This window comes from Coptis chinensis, chromosome 3, assembly GCF_015680905.1.
Source record: "Coptis chinensis isolate HL-2020 chromosome 3, ASM1568090v1, whole genome shotgun sequence".
Classification (NCBI taxonomy): domain Eukaryota; kingdom Viridiplantae; phylum Streptophyta; class Magnoliopsida; order Ranunculales; family Ranunculaceae; genus Coptis; species Coptis chinensis.
In genome coordinates, this window is record NC_141458.1 from 3,506,348 (window position 1) to 3,524,978 (window position 18,631).

Consider the following 18,631-nt stretch of genomic DNA (forward strand, 5'->3'; position numbering starts at 1 on the left):
CACTTTGTAATATATGTATATGGAATGGAATGGACGGGAGATTGTTACATCAAGCATTTGATACGACTATATTTATAGGCCTATCACGGAAAATTCTAGATACACATTAGTACATTTTTAAATCGTAGAAACTCCTTGAACACACAAGGAGAAACTATTCCGTAGACTAAGATAATTTCTAAAATTTGACTCACTTAGCACGTTTAGACAATTCTTTCAACCATCACATTTTGTAAAATTATAAATTACATTTTCAACATTAGGAAGTAGTGCAGGTGGTGAAACTAACCAAGGGAATGGGACAGGTCGTAGCTATACTTGAATGAGTCACTTAAACGTATGCTAAGCTGTTTTTTCCCTGGTTAAGTTTGTCGTTGTAGGATTCTGAATTTGTTGTGTGTGTTTGTTGACACTCGCCGGCCAGCTATCTATTTAAACGCACTTAAGGGAGGGAATGATGTAATCACAACTTTTATAAAAAAAAAACAAAAGTTTATCAACTAAAGACATAATTAAGAAGAAAAAAAAAAGAGCTTTGTAGGCGTTTTTCCTAAAACCAACAAACCGCCAACAGGCGAATTCGACTTAGATCTATCGCTTGACCATGGGCCAAGACAAGCCCAAACCTCATGATCCAGTCATGCATTCACAGGCCAGGTTCATGGCCCAACTGCCCAAGCAGTCTTCTTTTTCCTAGTTAGAGTATCTTTAAATGATGACACCAATTCATTTTTACTTCCTTGAAGTATCTTTAAAGGATGACATCAATTCATGTGAAAACACCAAATTCTTATAAATTTGGTTAAAAACCATTTTAGTTGGCAACTGATTTGGTGTTTAACCAAATGTAAAAGGCGGTTTTTCAAAAACTGTGCGGCTTTTCAAACACGTGGCTGTCCCACCCACCATATAATTTATGGATGCCCCCTCGAGTAATCAAGCTTCTAGAATGGACTGAATTACTATTCCTTCACCTACCACAAGGACTAACAACTCTCAAGCACAATACAAGACTCTTACTACTAACACACAAGTGGCACGTGAGTAGCATTCACTTTAGTTCTAGAAGAAGGACAACTAGAATAATTATACATGATATGTGTCCATCTTGTGTGATATCTTTAGGGATTCAATAAAATCCAACATGGTGTCCTTAAGCTATTTGATGAGGGAATTTTCAGTCATTTTCTTGACTTTTTCTTGTTAGAAGAAAATAAGTTGAAATTCTGGAAGGTCTCCGGACTGAAACAGAAAATTGTAGTCCTCACTAGTTTCTTCCATAAAATTATCATTGTCCTTGTAACGGTAGCGATTTTCTTGAATGAGAAAAGGTTCTGACACGGCCAATTCAAAGACCCTTCATCTGTGGTCATCTCTTCGGAAGATATGAAAATTAGAAATATCCGAAGACTTATTGGAGGTAATTTGTTTTCTATTTTAGGTTTTCGTTGTCTTTTTTTTATTAGTTTGATTTTTCTTATTTATGTGTATTTTGTAGGTGACATGGCATCATTGCTCATGGACTTGAGAGACATTAACTCTCTAATTGGTACAATCATGCATTGTAAGACATTGTGAGAATTCAAAGACCCTTCATCTGTGGTCATCTCTTCGGAAGATATGAAAATTAGAAATATCCGAAGACTTATTGGAGGTAATTTGTTTTCTATTTTAGGTTTTCGTTGTCTTTTTTTTATTAGTTTGATTTTTCTTATTTATGTGTATTTTGTAGGTGACATGGCATCATTGCTCATGGACTTGAGAGACATTAACTCTCTAATTGGTACAATCATGCATTGTAAGACATTGTGAGAATTGGACTGAAGCTAGATGAAGTGCCATGCGAAATAGCTAACTTTAGGCATTTATTAACTAACTGCAATAAGGATAACAAGAAGTATCTTTTGCTGCATCCTGCGCTCCTTAAACCTGGAATTAAGAATAACTAGATTCTGTAAGGTCATAAACAAGATCAGCAGCAGTGGCAAAGCCAGTATTCTAAGCTAGGGGGTGCGAGATTATGTGCACACTTCACCCCACAAAAAAAAAATTTGTCGGAACGTCTAAACAATAGAGATCAACAAAATTATGCATTTATTTTAATTCATAAAACTATAATGCGTTGACTACTAATAATTTAATATGGACTGACGAAGTTAACTACTTAAATACTTAAGCTATTAATTGATACTACTATGTGTTTATATATCTACATAATTTAGTCCACAAATTACAACAATTCAACAATTTGTTAACTTCGTATATTGCTATAAGTCTATATAACCCTATTATCATGTGGATAAAACTATAAAAGATTAACATTAAAAGTAAAAAATTACTTTGTTTTTTTTGTTTTTTTTAAGTGGAAATTTTATTGATAATGATAACGAGTTTTACAAATAATTAAGCAAGCGTGCAACAAGTTGCGCTACAAGTCCTTTATTAATTTGTTTTTTGTTTTTTGTTTTTTTTGGGTTGAGGTCTGACGCTTGTTTAAAAATTGAGAGTGAAAGAAAGGAAGGAGAGCTTACTAGTTTGTTATGGGTGATTAGAATTATACAAACTGACCTGTTGGGCTTTGGGTCTTTGGCTATTTATTTTAGTCTCATTAACCAATCAAACATTTAAATACACATTTGTCCATCTTTAATGGTTTCGGACTCAAAATAAATGATAAATGATAAATTTGTAAGAGCAAAAAGAGAAGTAAAAAAAATGTTGGTTTATTGGAATATTTTTTATTAGTTTTTTTTTTCATATTATTATTTTTATTTTATTTTATTCTAACTATAATTGTGAAAATATAATTTTGGAGGTTAGTGGAAGTGTAACGCCCGTATTTTTAAATACGTATTTTTTCTATTTATTAATTAATTAAATTATTTTATTTTCAAAATTCGTCGGATCGGACTCGGGATACGTGGGCCTGGTTTTGGGCCCGAGTCGGTGTTGGGCTTGGGTTTCGGACCCAAGTATATAAACACATTTTTCTAGAAAATAGGGTTCAGAGAATAATAAAATAATTAAAAATGGAGGCAGAGCATGAAAGCTGGATTTCTGGAGGGTGGAGCGCGACGGCTCGGACTCGGAGAAATTCGTAGGAGCTGTTCATACAGGTGAGTAGCTATTTTGCTATCTCACCGAACTTATGGTTTTCTCGTGGTATTGATACACGCTTTTATTATAATCGCCGTTGTTGGACTTCGTGACTTTTGTATTATTAAACTTTGTTATATTTCGATTTTGTCTTTAAACTATCGAATCGTGGAACTGTGCCTTAAAACCTGTCGAAGCTCAGAAAAGCTTGCACGGTTCGTTAATGCAGCCAAGACCCCGTGATCGTTTTTTGTATTCTGTTGATATGGTAAAACTTGTTGGGGTTGTGGGTTGATATCGGGTCGTCGAAGCTCCGCCTTCGACATGGCGCTCATGGCTTGACAATGTGTTTTTGGTTTAATTGGGTGTTGGTGTATTGGTTGAGTGATGCCTGGGCCGGATCTGTCTTTGTTTGGAGCTTGGAGAAAGCTCGAACCCGGCATCAATGGCGCATCGCCATTACCGTGGTGGTGTTGGGTTTTGCACGCTTTTGTCTTATTTTGGTATTGTTGGTTGGGATTGATGATGGATTGAAGTGGGGTAGTGTAGGGGGTGTGGGTCTGCCGATTAGAGCTTGGTGGAAGCTCTGTTAACGGCGGGATTGATTCCTAGATCTAGTTTTGGTGAGGGTTGGATTGTAGGATTTGGGGTTTTGTGTTTACAAATGTTGTTTGGTTTTGGATTTAGAGTAAAACCGCTTTGGTTAGATTGGTGGTTGTGTGGAGGTGGTGGTGGCGGTTGGGTCCTGTAGGTGGAGGGAGATGATGAACAAGATCCATTATTGGGCCTTGGGCCTTAGCAAGTTTAATTTGGTTGGGCCGACCTTGTGTTTGTTTTTTTAGTTGGGCCTTTGTTAGTTTAGTTCTTTGGGCCAAACTAAGTTTCTAATATTTTGTTTGGGCCAACATTTCATTTGTTTCTATGGGCCGATTTTATTAAGTTTTTGGGGCCGGTTTCAGTTTAAGTTTTGGCCCGAATCCAAATTATGTTTTGGGCCAGTGCAGTATAAGTTTTTGGGCAGTTTTCTAATATTGCTTGGGACCAGTCCATAGGACGTAAAATAGATCTAAATGGGTCCTTCAATGTTTAGACTTTCGGGTTCTAAGGTTTGGGCTTGGCCAGTTGGGTCCGAACCATGACCTTGGTCACGAGCCCATGAGCCATGCACTTTGTCCTTAGCCATGAACCATGGCTATGACCTTGGACCTGTCGAACACGAAAACGACAGTTTGACTTTGACCAGGACAGTTTGACTTTGACTAGGACAGTTTGACTTTGACCATCGACCGTTGACTTTGACCATGGACGATTGACTTTGACCTTTGACCATTAACGGTTGACTTTCACCTTTGACTTTGGCGATGACAGTTTGACTTTGACCATGGCATGTTGAGTTTGACCTTGACCATGAGGTGTTGACCTTTGACCGTTGACCGTTGACTTTGACTGTTGACCGTTGACTGTGGATGTTAACTTTTCCAGTTTTTCATATGTTTGTTTATATGGATATATATAGTAATAAAATACTGTCGGATATTGTATAACTTGGTTGGTAAATTATCTAATTTAGATTTGACGTGAGTAGTGTGTAAAAGCATATTGGGCTTTGATTGTGGATGGATTGTTTAATTGTACTTCACGTTTTATGTTGTATATTATATGGACATATGTAGTAATAAAATCTTTGTGGAAAGCTTGTCTGACTTTGGTTGTCATTATCTAATAAAGATTTGACATTGATATTGTGTATTTTTGACCGTGGACGATATTGAGATGTTAGGAGATATTATATTCTAATACGTTATAATGTATGTGATACGTTGAAAGCATTGTGACATGATATAATATGCTAGGATAGTTGTATTAATGCAATATCTTGGAGAAATGTATATACACCCATTATTTTATATGTGAAATGCTAATATAGCATTGGTGAATATTTGCCCACGGGGAGTGTGGTGTAGTCTGATAAGATATTGACACGTGAAAGTATGAAATATGGTTATGAGATATATTGAGATATTTCTAGAGATTGTGGCTTAGTGCAATAAGGTAATTGACCCTTGCGACGATATAATGGAATGTTTATGAGTCATTAATGTATGACACCGAATAAATTACGAATCTTGAAAATCCTATAACCCCACTACCACAACTCATGAGATTTGCCTTGTGTGGGCTTATGTGATATGATTGACCCATGTGTTGGGTGTATATATAAGATGTGATTGACCCATGTGTTTGGGCAATCGTAGAAATTTATAGTGGCTTGATATATTCCGTTAAAAAAGAACGATGATCGCTAATATTTTATCTTAAATAGTGGCGATCTTACATAGATTTGGCTTCGTGTGAGGATTTACAGTGTCGCGGCATCCCGCCAGGGTGGTTCACGCACGGAGTGGCTCATTATATGTAAGGGAGGCATGTGGATGTACATGTTCGCGTTGGGTTCGCGATTGTGGTAGCCGCGAGGGAAACTAGGTAAGACATAGATCTGACGTGATTTTAGGGACACGCAAAAAAACCTTAATTAATATAATTATGATAATATATTTGTTAATGATGTATCCGTAGATAGATGATTATATATAGTTTTGCGAAGGGTGGGTCAAATTAATTACTTGGCAGAGACGACCCACTCGTGATTGAGCGAGGGAATGAGGCATTATATAATACGTTTGTTTGGTTATTTGTTTAGTTTAACCTAAAACCTCGATGGAGGAACTACATGCCTTATTTATTATGTGTATAGTTTGTTGTGTGGTTAGTGGGAACTTAAAGGCCTCGGTGGAGGAACTACCGCCTTAATTATTATTCTTAAGGATGTTGTATTTGTCGTTGAAAATTAAAGCTTCGGTGGAGGAACTAAGCGCCTTGTGGATTGTGTATATATATGTATAAGTATATTTGTATTTTAGGGCTACTCACACCAAAGATTGTTTATAATCTTGACCCGATTTGCATGTTTGTTTATCGGGTGTGTTCATTAAATGAACATAGTTGATAAGTCTTGACGAGTTTAGTGTTGAAGATGATCGGTTCTTTGCTTGTGGTTTTGCGTTAGCGTTGCATCTCGGGATAAGTTTTGTTTTCCCTCGAGGTGATATAGATTTTCAGTTGAGATAAGGTTATTTGCATTTTCATTTGTAAATTGTTTTTGGTAATGAAGATGACATTGTTTAAGTTAAAATTTTTATTGGTTTTATTATCCGCGATATTTTAAAACCTGTTTATGGGTTTTTGGGAGTAGAGAGTGCGTCACACCTCGGAGATCGAAGAGTCGGGGACAAATAATGTTTTTCCGAATTCTGTCGAAATTCGGGGTGTGACAGGAAGTTTGCTAAAAAAAATTAGAAGGTGTGAGTCTTTATAGTTTGAAGATTTTTATAGGTAATTTGTTATGGGGTAGTAGAGCTTTTCTAATCTCAGGAGTAATCTCAGGAGTGCGACCGCCCCCACACACCCCTTATATCCATCTATGATCAGCATCATCTCCCTGGAACAGTGGGAAGACTATCTTTATTCGAGAGGTATTAATGTGCAAGGCTGGAGAGATATTATCCACATGGAGGCTGATATCATTTGGACGGCAGGGAAAAGAGGGAAAAGAATATACTACGATGACACAATTTTAGATTTCATTAGGTTATAAGAAATAAATGCAATCATATCAATAAGGATCTTACGGTAATGAATAATGCATCTTTGGTATATGTTTGATTCTTTATGTTATTATACTATCATACTAATGTCATCTTATTTGTGCAGTTCCAGTTGACATATGGGCATCTAGAAGGTCTATTATTGAGTATAAGTCCAAAAGTGTTTGTGAAGCCTTTTGGTTTGACCACAAACGGACTGGGAGGATCACCCGGTACTAATAAGGTACTTTTGGAGATTTCTTACCTAACCATTGGTTCTTCCTTTTCTATTCAATCAATTTTTTGTGTAGTAATTGATGTTTCCTTTATGTGTGTCAGAGAGTTCAAAGATCAGGACATCAAAGATCCGTCCTCAACTTTGATGGGCCGAATTCTTTTTCAAGTAAATAACTACTGGAGCAGTTGAAAGTTTAGAATATTCATTGTGATTTTCTTGCTGTGAGAGGCATAAGGAAAAAGGTCCGGGTGAGGAAATCTACTAAAGGGCAAACGCAATATTGCTAAAGCTACTCAGTGATCTTATAAATGCTATAAGACGAAACGACTTTGAAAGATTTTCAAACCATATGAATAGATAATGTTAACTGTGATTGATCAAAAGTATATTACAACGAGTTTATACTTACCTTACATATTCATAAAACAAAAGTAAATACAAGATTGCGTTATAATGTTAACTGTGATTGATCAAAAGTAGATTTGGATTTTTTTGCAGAATTAATGAATCCAAACAGAGGTAAGCATATTAGATACTCACCACCTTGTAATATTTTCATGTGCTTCTCTTAAAAGAATCCAAAGGACTCAGGTTCGGTGAGAAAGGATAGACAAACGGCTGAGCACAACAAAAATTAGTGGTTCGCAAAAATCCGCAAAACAAACTTTCTAGACTCTTCGTGCTTGGATGATAGCTAAAAATCCTCTCGGTGTGACCAAGGTAAAGAACATCAGACGTCAGGTGAAATGCATGTAAGGAAAGCAACTGCGAACCTATGATTTCACCTGGGATTGGATTTATTGACAACTCTTGCAGGAATAAAGCATGCTTCAAGATCCATACACCAGTTTGGCCACTTTGATCAAGCATTCAAACCATCAATTATCCCTCCAACCGTAAAATGAATACTACCGTTGGAAATTCCCAAACATCCCATTGGATTTTGTCTAGCAATCTCAGGTAGTTGGATTGAAGTAATTGTAGCATCCTCTTTTCTTAAGTTAAATTTGAAAAGACGTCCAGATGTCGATAACTTATAGAAGAATCCACTTAAGTTCACAAAACGGAGTGACCAACTGACAAGTAGCTTCCAGTATATGAGGTTCGATAACTTATATAACTAACCTGTACCATGATTTTGATGCCAATTTGGACCTTTCTATCAAATAAAACACAATGGTGTGGGGCCCCAGGCCTCCATCCAAATGGTTATCGTTAATCTTTCTAAGTTGTGACACTTTCAAATTCATCTGGTGGTGTCTTTGCATTTCTAAGTTAATTGTGGTTCTACCATATCTCTTCTTCTCTCATTTAGAGTAAAAAAACATAAAGAATTGTTTCGTTCCAACATCCGCCTCTAACCGCCATCATCGTTTCCTTCCATCATCGCCTTTAACATTCCCCTCCCGAAGTTCGGGGTGATGTTAGCTACTTCTCAACGTTGTTTGCTAATGCAAGTCAGCACTTCTCGATGCTAAAATTGGTTTGTCGAAGTAGATAAATGATATAGCCACTTTCCATGTGATCTATGTGAATCTAACTCCTCTTGGATGCAGTTGTGATTGGTAACATTGATTTCTGAGCCTTATTCAAAATTTATAGAAATCTTTCTTGGATGTGTATATAATCCATTTACTAATTTTAGCCTATTGTTTACAGATTGTTCTCTTCTGTCTTACTTCTATAATAGGTTCAGCTTCCTCACTCATTTACTGAAGGTTATTTATTGGTATGTTACCTTCTTCAAGAAAAAAATAATTACACGGATTAGCAATGTTAGCAATTAATTCCCATTGCGTCTCCTTTTGTGCCAAAGGTCTTGACATTGAGTTTTAAAGTGGAAATTGTTAATCAGCGGATACAAATTGGGAATTTGAATTTGAATGTGGAAAACAAATGGTCGCCTTGAAACAATGGTGCATGATCTAGAAATTTAGCTTACAAAACGCTAAAACCGGCGTTAGACGCTCGATCTGTTTTCTTCACAGTGATGATAAATGACCCCGAAGCTTGGAAGTAGTGAGGGTAGGTGTTTTAATTTCATTCACATTCAACATCGATATACAATGATTTTGTGGAGTGATCTTTCTTCGAAGTTGTTTCAAGTGTTGTATTTGTAATGTTTGTTTCCTCTTTGCTAAGGTAATGTGAATTATTTTCTTTGAATTTATATGTTGCCTTCCAAAATCTTTTCTTTGAATTGTTGATTTACTCCTTACTCTGATGATATAGCTACTCTCTCTCTCTCTCAATTTGATTTTAGTTTCTTTGTAATGGTTGGAAAACTTCATTGCCGCTATGAGGTTGTTCATTTAAGTCCAACTTACATACGGGTTTCAATGTATCTAACGCCAATGCTTTTAGAGAAACAGCCCGAGTTGTAGAGACAACTTATTTTATTACTAATTTGATACTAATCTTGTCAAGTATACAATTCTGAATTAGGTGGTTTTGAGACTGTTTCTTTTGTCGAAGTTAAATTTAGTTTAAAGTTTAGATTAATCCACTTTCAAATGCTTCTACCTACCTAGGCTTAAAATAGAAGTAAAAGGCTCTACACGCATCATGTGTGAGGTTTTGAAGCATTAAGCATGCATGTAACCCGACGGGTTTTGCGGCGGTTTAGAAGTTTAGAATTGGCCAATTCAAACTAACAAATTCTATCTAATAAAAACAATGGTGTGGGGCCACGGGTAGGGCGGGGAATCGGTCGGGTAGACCGAATCCGACTGACCCGACACCGAATACATCGGGTTCGGGCCGATTTTCATATCCGTTTATGTATTCGGGTCGGATTCGGATTCGGGTATGTCGGGTTCGGATATAATTTTTGGGCTTTTTTTGAATTTTTAGTGTTATCCGATTGGGTTAGTCGGATTCGGATATTAAATTTCGGATATAATCGGGTTCGGATTTGGGTTCGGGTTTGGATTCGGATTCGGATATAGCCATATCCGACCCGAACCCGACCCGATCCCTGCCCTACCCGCAGGGCCTCCATCCAATGGCTGTCATTATCTTTTACCAAGTTGTGACATGGCATAATCAGCCGCTCCTAAGGAGTATGCTTCCTTATATCCAATACTCGGATCTACTGGATCTTCTTTCCTCATATTCTTCAAGCAAAACATCTATGTCCTATTCTTCTTCCTGCCGCTGTCACTCCCTCACCAACTGCGGTCATAGCACCAACCACCAGTAGCCGTGCCTCCACAACCAATGCTTCATCTTTGTTAGGTTCCACAAGGGTCCCCAATGCCTTCAAAATGTCTCTTCAAAATGTCTGATACACAATAATTATTCGGAATACATGTCACACTTCACAAATAGAGAAGATTTTTTTTTGGTAACTCACAAATAGAGAAGATATACAACCACTGACGGGGTGAGTGTGATGATATATATTTTAGATTTGTGCTACATGTAGTCATGTACTGATGTTACATATATTAATCTAAAATGGGAAAGTAAAAAGAAGAGTTTTATTAAGTTATTTCAAGGGCTTTTTTTACTTACCCTCCCAAAAGTTAAAAGAAGAGTTTTATTAAGTTATTTCAAGGGCTTTTTTGACTTATCCTCCCAAAAGTGTGTAATGGACGTTGGTATTTTTCATAACAATTTTACTCTTATTTCGAATTTGTAAAAACCCTCCATTTTTAACCTGCGTCTTTGACTATTAACCAACTTCCTTTTCTCTTCTCAATTCTCTAACTTCTCAATTGCAAAATTTCCCACTTGAAATAAACTCCTTAATTGCAAAATTAACCTCATCACCACTTCAAGACATTAGCAACGGCCATTAATGATTTTCAAAATGGGAGTTAAGTCAAAAGAGGGTATACTTTTGGAGGGGTTAAGTAAAAAAAAAACCCTTATTTCAATATACGTGGGGCAAGAGGCGCCGGTAGATTTTACAACAAACTGAGACTCTTTTACTTCTTCACCATTTTTCAAGAAAATGGGAAGTACTCAAAGTAACAGTAGATGTGCACCGTGCACGACTCGACAACACAAATTGAAACTGTGAATCCTTTGCTAGACAACAGCAAATACAGTGTTGATATCATTTCCTCCTCAGATTATCTGTGTTTTTTTGGCAAAGTGGTGAAGGGCTTGTATATAATTTTGGAGAATGATTAGAGTTTTAATTTGCAAACAACTCCTTGGCTTGTTTCTCATTGGTTGGACACTGGACACGCAATGTTTGGGATAGCCAAAACTAAGTTACTAGCTTACTACAGGGAGACACTTTCTAGGACAAATCAGGGGAAAAAGTAACTCTCACGGACACTTTTTTTTTAATCACTCACAAGGATCGGGTAGATGAAAGGTCAAGTATACCTATGACGCGAAATTAAAAACGGCTCGGGTAGATGAAAGTTTAAGTATATCCCTAATGTGAAATAATAAACGGCCCGGCCCAACCAAAACGATCCAGTGTATAGTATGAACAATGATTGTTCATACCTATTTAGTGTATGTACAATATATCATTGTTTGTACCTCATCATGAGCTATGAACAATCACTGTTCATATGAACAATCATTGTTCATACCTATTTGGGGTATGAACAATTACTGTTCATACCTCAACATAATATATGTTCAATAAGAACACCTATTGGAGTATGAACAATCATTGTTCATACTTTAACATTAGCTATATGAACACTTTTTGTTCATACCTATTTGGGGAATGAATAGTCAATGTTCATATCTCAATATAATGTATGATTAGTAAAAACACCTATTGGAGTATGAACAATGATTGTTCATACCTATTTGGGGTATAAACAATCACTGTTCATACTTCAATATAATATTTGTTAAGTAAGAACACCTATTGGAGTATGAACAATTATTGTTTATACCTATTGTTCATACTTTAACATGAGCTATATGAACAATCATTGTTCATACCTATTTGGGGTATGAATAATCAATGTTCATACCTCAATATAATGTATGATCAGTAAGAACACCTATTGGAGTATGAACAATGATTGCTCATACCTATTTGGGGTATGAACTATTATTGTTCATACCTCAACATAATATATGTTCAGTAAGAACACCTATTAGAGTATGAACAATGATTGTTCATACTTTAACATGAGCTTTATGAACACTCATTATTCATACCTATTTGGGGTATGAATAATCAATGTTCATACTTCAATATAATGTATGGTCAGTAAAAACACCTATTGGAGTATGAACAATGATTGTTCATATATTGTTCATACCTCAACATGAGCTATGAACATTCATTGTTCATATGAACAATCATTGTTCATACCTATTTGGGGTATGAACAATCATTGTTCACACCTTAATGTAATGTATGATCAGTAAGAATACTTATTGGAGTATGAACAATCAATGTTCATACCTCAACATGAGCTATGAACACTCATTGTTTATACCTATTTGGGGTGGGGTATGAACAATCACTATTCACGCCTCAATGTAATGTATGATCAGTAAGAACACCAATTGGATACCTATTTGGGGTATGAACAATCATTGTTCATACTTCAACATAAACTATGAACAATCATTTTTTATACCTATTTAAGGTATGAACAATCAATGTTCATACTTCGACATAATGTATGATCAGTAAGAACACTTGTTGGAGTATGAACAATTATTGTTTATACCTCAACATGAGATATGAACAATCATTGTTCATACCTATTTGGGGTATATGAACAATCAATGTTCATACCTCAACATAATGTATGATCAGTAAGAGCACCTTTTGGAGTATGAACAATGATTATTCATACCTATTTGGGGTATGAACAATCAATGTTTGTACCTCAATATAATATATGATCAGTAAAAACACATATTTGAGTATGAACAATTATTGTTCATACCTCAACATATTATATGAGCTAGGTACGTTCACCTATTTAGATATGAACAATCAATGTTTATACATCAACATAATGTATGAACACTCATTGTTTACAGTAAAACGACTGCAAGGGTAAAATCGGAAAATATTTATTTCAAATCCGAGCTATTTGTCGTTAGTGAGTTATTTTCACTCGAGAGTTCTTAAAAAAAAACACTGGTTCCGTGAGTGAAAGCAAATGGGCCTTGGGCCTTGCGACCAATTTCTTGTACTTACTAAGTTACTATTTCGATTTCAATGGTTAGAAATTAGAATACAACCGCGATTTGGATTTGGATTTGGATTTGGATTTGGATCGTCCTCATAATAATATTAATAAAAGGATCCCTAGAGTTCGAGGAAGAAGATCAGCCAGGTTTGTCATGAAACAATTATCCTTACTGTATTTGATTTGTTACTTATATTTATTATGGCGGAGAGCTGTGCTGTTTTTCTTGAAAAGCCTTCTTCTCCAAGGTTGTCTTCTCAAGAGGAGGCAAATCTGTGGTCCAGCTCCTGCTCTCACCACCGAAAGGGAGAGATACTTTGTTGCAAAAAGTAGACCAACTAGGGTTGATTTACTTAAAATTGATGATATTATGGTAGATATCTTATGTAGATTACCATCCGAGGTTATTGTCAGGTGCAAATTGGTATCAAAATCTTGGAACCAGTTAATCACTGATGTCTGCATCCCCAAGATAAAATCTGAATTAGTCGGATTCTTCGTCCATACTTGTACTTCTGATTACAAATGTCCAGAAGGAAACTGGGCCTACTTTTCATTAGCTCATGGAAGGAGGGATATAGGATTTATCTACAAATTTTACCGTCTCTTACTACCTTATAAGCCTTCATCCCCGGATTTGTTTGACTCTTCCAATGGTTGGATGCTTTTCTTTCGTCAACCACATTTTCGCAAGTTTTACTTGTGTAATTATTTCACTCGGCAATCTATTACAATTCCTCTCCAAGAAATGCAAGGACAAGTTGTTAGTGCTGCTTTGGCTTTTCATGGTAATTCACACTACTATGTTGTCTGCCATGGTAATAACACACAAACACTGTGTGAATTGTGTGTTTATTCTTCATTAACTCGGAATTGGGTGGTGCATAAAATCCTACATTTGGAATCTCATATACTTGAAGCTACTTGGTCTCGTCGTTTTGTTAGCTGTAGTGGATTTCTTTATAAGTTATCCACATCTGGGCATCTTTTGGAATTTAATTTAAGAAAAGATGATGTTACTATTACATCCATCCAACTTCCTGAGATTGCAAGAGAAAATCCAATGGGATGTTTGGGAGTTTCCAAAGGTTGTATTCATTATGCTTGGAGTGATAATACCTATAAATTGATGGTTTGGATGCTTGATCAAAGTCGCCAAACTGGTGTATGGGTCTTAAAGCGTACTTTGTACCTGCAAGAGTTGTCAAAGTATTCACCTCCACCTGTTGAAGATTCACAGTTGCTTTCTCTATACGCATTTCACCCGACTTCTGATGTTCTTTACCTTGGTCACAACAAGATGATTTTTACCTATCATCCAGACACCAAGAGATTGGAGAGTTTGTTTCGACCAATGCACAGTTGTTATATATGTTGCGCTCAGTCGTTCGCTTATCCTTTCTCACTGAACCTGACTCCTTTGGATTCTTCTACAAAAGACTCAAGAGAACGTTACAAGTTGGTGAGTATTTACTTTGCTTACCTTACATAGATACATTCTTCAATACTGCTCATTGCATATGATGAAACCCTTACCTTGCAAAAGTATGATGTGTGACGCATACACTCTTTTGAGTCTATGCTATCTTTTTCAATCAAATTTGTTTCTTCTGTTTGATTGTTTCTTCTTTAGGCCTGCTTCATTAATTCTCTGCAAAACAGTTTAGGTCTAATTTCTTGTGTGTAAGTAATGTTTCCTTATATTCTAGATAATCTTATACTTTGGAGCATCCAACTCAAGACCAATTGGCCATGGGTGGAGCGGCTCCAAGAACTTAGTCACTAATATACTATTATGCAAAGCTTTAGATGTCCCCTGTGGAAGTGGAGACATCTCAACACGCTTGTCACGTGTGACCTTAGTTAAGCGTAACCTGTCTTTAATGTTATTGGGTAACTCGAGTCTCAGCCATCTTAAAACGTTGTGGCATCTAACTCAATACCAATTGGCCATGAGTAGAGCAGCCCCAGGAAGGTAGGAAGGTGTCGATGATTATGCAAGGCTTTCAATATGCCATGTGTGAATACGCCAAACATCTCAAAAGATAAGTATAAACTTATTGTGTCGTAGGTTTGATCAAACATAAACTTTGGGAAGGTATGCAGTGGCCTACTGGTTATTACTGGGAAGGTTGTGCGCAGGCCTTGTAATGTACACTTAAACTGGTGGTAGCAACAGGTTAACAAAATCCACACTTTAATTAAAAACAAATCAAAGAAAACCTAAAAGTCTCTCTATTTCTTCTAAAAAATTCGTAAAAATCAACTACTAATGAACCCTAATTAAAAGCCCTTATTTATACTAGTTGACACCAAAGCAAACCAATTAAAACATGCCACGTGGCAAATAACTAAATAAAATAAACCGACTAAAAGAAAGGGGCGCCTAATGCAACCCAAGGGCTTGTCTCAAACTCGATGTTCACATCACCTTCAGTTCAGTTCTCAACTTCACTGGGTAAATTGAAGTTGAAGGATTAAAAAAAAACAGCAACACAAAGAAAAACAAAAACAAAGGAACAAACAGACAAGTATATATTTGTTATGGTTGGAAGATATTTTGGAGGCGTCTTTTTAATAAAGAGTTCATCGGATAACTAGTGGATTGAGTAGGTTTAGCTATGTTGTGATTGTCCTTTAGTAGTTCAAGGCCATTTACTTTTGTATCTTAGTATATGAATTATTCTAAATGGCATTTTTGTTTAGTCATGAAGGAAAATATTAGTCACAGTCCACCAGATAGCGAGGATGTAGGTGGAGGAAGGGACTATCGACGGATTAACCAGTGAATTCATCTGACCGCTGTCCTTTAAAGTTCAAGACTTATTTGTATGAGATTCTAAGTATTCTCATTGGTTTTGTAGACCATTTTTTGCTGAAGCAGACATTTAGGTTTAAGGAGTGAATCTGTCTAGTAGGTTCACCTGTGGTTGGATGCTTTTTCATTAAAACTGAATGTTTTTTATGTGGATTGCAACTGTGTGAAGATTGTACATGTGACTCTCAATCAAGAAAAAGCCTCTGAGAAGAATGTGGTGCCATAGGGGTGCTGCTTTTCTTAAGAGTAGAAGTACAGATGTCTTACCTTTCCCCGTGATGGATTCTTCCCATACTGGAGATATCTCTAGGTCTAAAAAATGAATATTTGATTCGAATGTGAAGGTGTAGATTCAAAGTGATAGAGGTTGTAAGGCTTAATGATGAAGCAATCTGGATTGTTGGTTAAATTTGTACCATTCTAAACAACTTTTGACAAGGACATGGGCTCCTACATATGTTTAACACTTTAACGAAATAAATTGTGAAGATCTATAAACAAGCACAGAAGTTATTCTGAAACAAAAATCTTGTCACTATTGACATAAATAAATTATGAAGTTAAGAATAACACCCCAAAACTTTGAGTTCTTGGTCAACAGTCTGGATGTTTTCAAAAGAGAATCCTATGATTGCTGAAATTCTGTTTTGAATTCTAATCGAGTTTTGTTTTGAAATAGCCTGTATTATTGATGCTATTATTTGTTTAATGGTCGGATAAAGAGTGATTGATATTATGGTTAATTATTTATTTTGCACAAGGACTTGATTTAATATGGTAGCCAACTAGCCATGATTGCTGTGTTTGCACATGCTTGTATTGTGACTGTTCCTGTGATGCATGTTATGATCAGCTCAAAGTTGAAACTTATTTTCTTACGAATGCTCAAATTTTGGGAAAATGCTCAATGTATGTGTGATAGTGTTTTCCGATACCTAAGGTCAAGCAGTTGATTTGTTGAATTTCAGGTTTCTTTGAGTTTTATCATGTGGTAAGATGGTTTTACTAAGCTTCCTTTCTGTACTTGCAGGGGAAGGCGCGAGGTCTCTTCCGCTAAACAAAAGAGAAGGACTTGAACACTTTCTTTTTTTTAGCATACCTTCCATGTATAATATTGGTCTCTCTGTTAATATTTTGGGTTAACTAGTATTACCCCCCCCCCCCAGCCAATTAGGATTCCCCCTCCACTAGATGGCCAATTAGGGTCTCCCCCCTAAACACACGGTCAACTTGGATTGACTGTTAAATTTCAAGTCAAGCAATTGAAAATGACACAAATGCCCTCATTGTTTTCAAAAAAAAAATATTCAATTTTAATTAGGTGGGGGCAATTGTGTTATTTTCAGCTATTTAACTTAAAAGTTAACAGTCAAACCAAGTTGACCATGTGTTTGGGGAGGAGACCCTAATTGGCCATCTAGGGGGGGGGGGGGGGGAATCCTAATTGGCTTTATCTAGTTGGGGGGGTGGTGGTTATAGAAGAAGGGATAATGGCTGCATAGGAGAAGGACAGAGTCTGCAGGGGAGAACTTTGTTCGGGTGGCTAATCCGAACTTCTCCCCAGGGGTACATTATTGTTGTAATTGAGGTTTTCTTGGGGTATCATTCTAACCACGGCGTACATGTAATTTTTTTTTGTACTTGGGTGGGCTGGGGATATCTGGAGAATTAGCTACTTGCTGATCATATATATGGAATCTTCTCCATGCCTCTTATCTTTTTTTTTTTTTAAATGTTCATAACCATTTCGCACTTTTGATTTCCTGTTTCTCAATACTAGATATTTCGATAAGATGTCATCCTCATTTAGTCTGCAACAAAGGCTTCAGGTACCTCATGCAATGGGATCCATGGACCTTTTCTGGCATAAGTTGCTTGATGGTGAGATTTAAACTTGAATAGTCGTAGGTTTTCTTTGATGGGTTCCCTTTGCTGTAGATGTGAAGAAGTAGGCATGCTTTATTGGAGGTAACATTAAGAGCATGACCAATGGGATTGTGTAAACCACTTTTAGTGTAAATTTAAACATCCAACTCTAAAATTTCTCTACCAATTGGAGATGTGTAAAAATACTTTTTAGTTTAAAAATGTGTAAACACGTTTAAAAATGAAAATAATTTTACACATTTTTAAACTCAATTAGTTCTAACTATCCACTATTTCAAAAGTGGGACTTCAAAAGTTTTGCATTCTCATTATATTAAACCAATGGAAAGCCAACACTATTTATTTTTACACATTTTGCAAAAAGTTTTTATTGGTTCACTAAAAAATGGGACTCCAAAAGTTTTGTAATCTCATTATATTAAACCAATGGAAAGCCAACACTATCTATTTTTACACATTTTGCAAAATGTTTTTATTGGTTCACTAAAAAATGGGACTCCAAAAGTTTTGCACTCTCATTATATTAAACCAATGGAAAGCCAACACTATTTATTTTTACACATTTTGCAAAAAGTTTTTATTGGTTCACTAAAAAATGGGACTCCAAAAGTTTTGCATTCTCATTATATTAAACCAATGGAAAGCCAACACTATCTATTTTTACACATTTTGCAAAATGTTTTTATTGGTTCACTATTAGATGTGTTTTTTTACACATTAAATTCATTGTGTAAATCTATTTTAAAAACACATATGACTCTTATAAAGAGCCTATGTGGCAGTGTAAATTTACACGACCCATTGATAATATAAT

The 18,631-nt window shown here is 36.1% G+C and overlaps 1 protein-coding gene across 1 annotated transcript; it reads left to right on the top strand.

Annotated features, from left to right (window-relative positions):
- Positions 1-1,386: 1,386 nt before the first annotated feature.
- Positions 1,387-17,092, top strand: LOC147507323 (F-box protein At5g03970-like). The gene is made up of 7 exons (XM_086596232.1): positions 1,387-1,420; positions 1,499-1,549; positions 1,733-1,783; positions 6,868-6,973; positions 7,080-7,143; positions 13,150-14,574; positions 16,961-17,092. Exons 1-7 carry the CDS (start codon positions 1,387-1,389, stop codon positions 16,985-16,987), a joined length of 1,758 nt encoding a protein of 585 aa, XP_086452358.1. The 3' UTR covers positions 16,988-17,092.
- The last annotated feature ends 1,539 nt before the right edge of the window (positions 17,093-18,631 follow it).

What these genes read in the sequence shown, in the direction of transcription:
- LOC147507323 (XM_086596232.1), top strand. Translation starts at nt 1,387, where the DNA reads ATGAAAATTAGAAATATCCGAAGACTTATTGGAG. An exon ending in TATCCGAAGACTTATTGGAG is followed by an intron (nt 1,421 to 1,498) that starts GTAATTTGTTTT and finishes TGTATTTTGTAG; the next exon opens with GTGACATGGCATCATTGCTC. An exon ending in CAAGAGAACGTTACAAGTTG is followed by an intron (nt 14,575 to 16,960) that starts GTGAGTATTTAC and finishes CTGTACTTGCAG; the next exon opens with GGGAAGGCGCGAGGTCTCTT.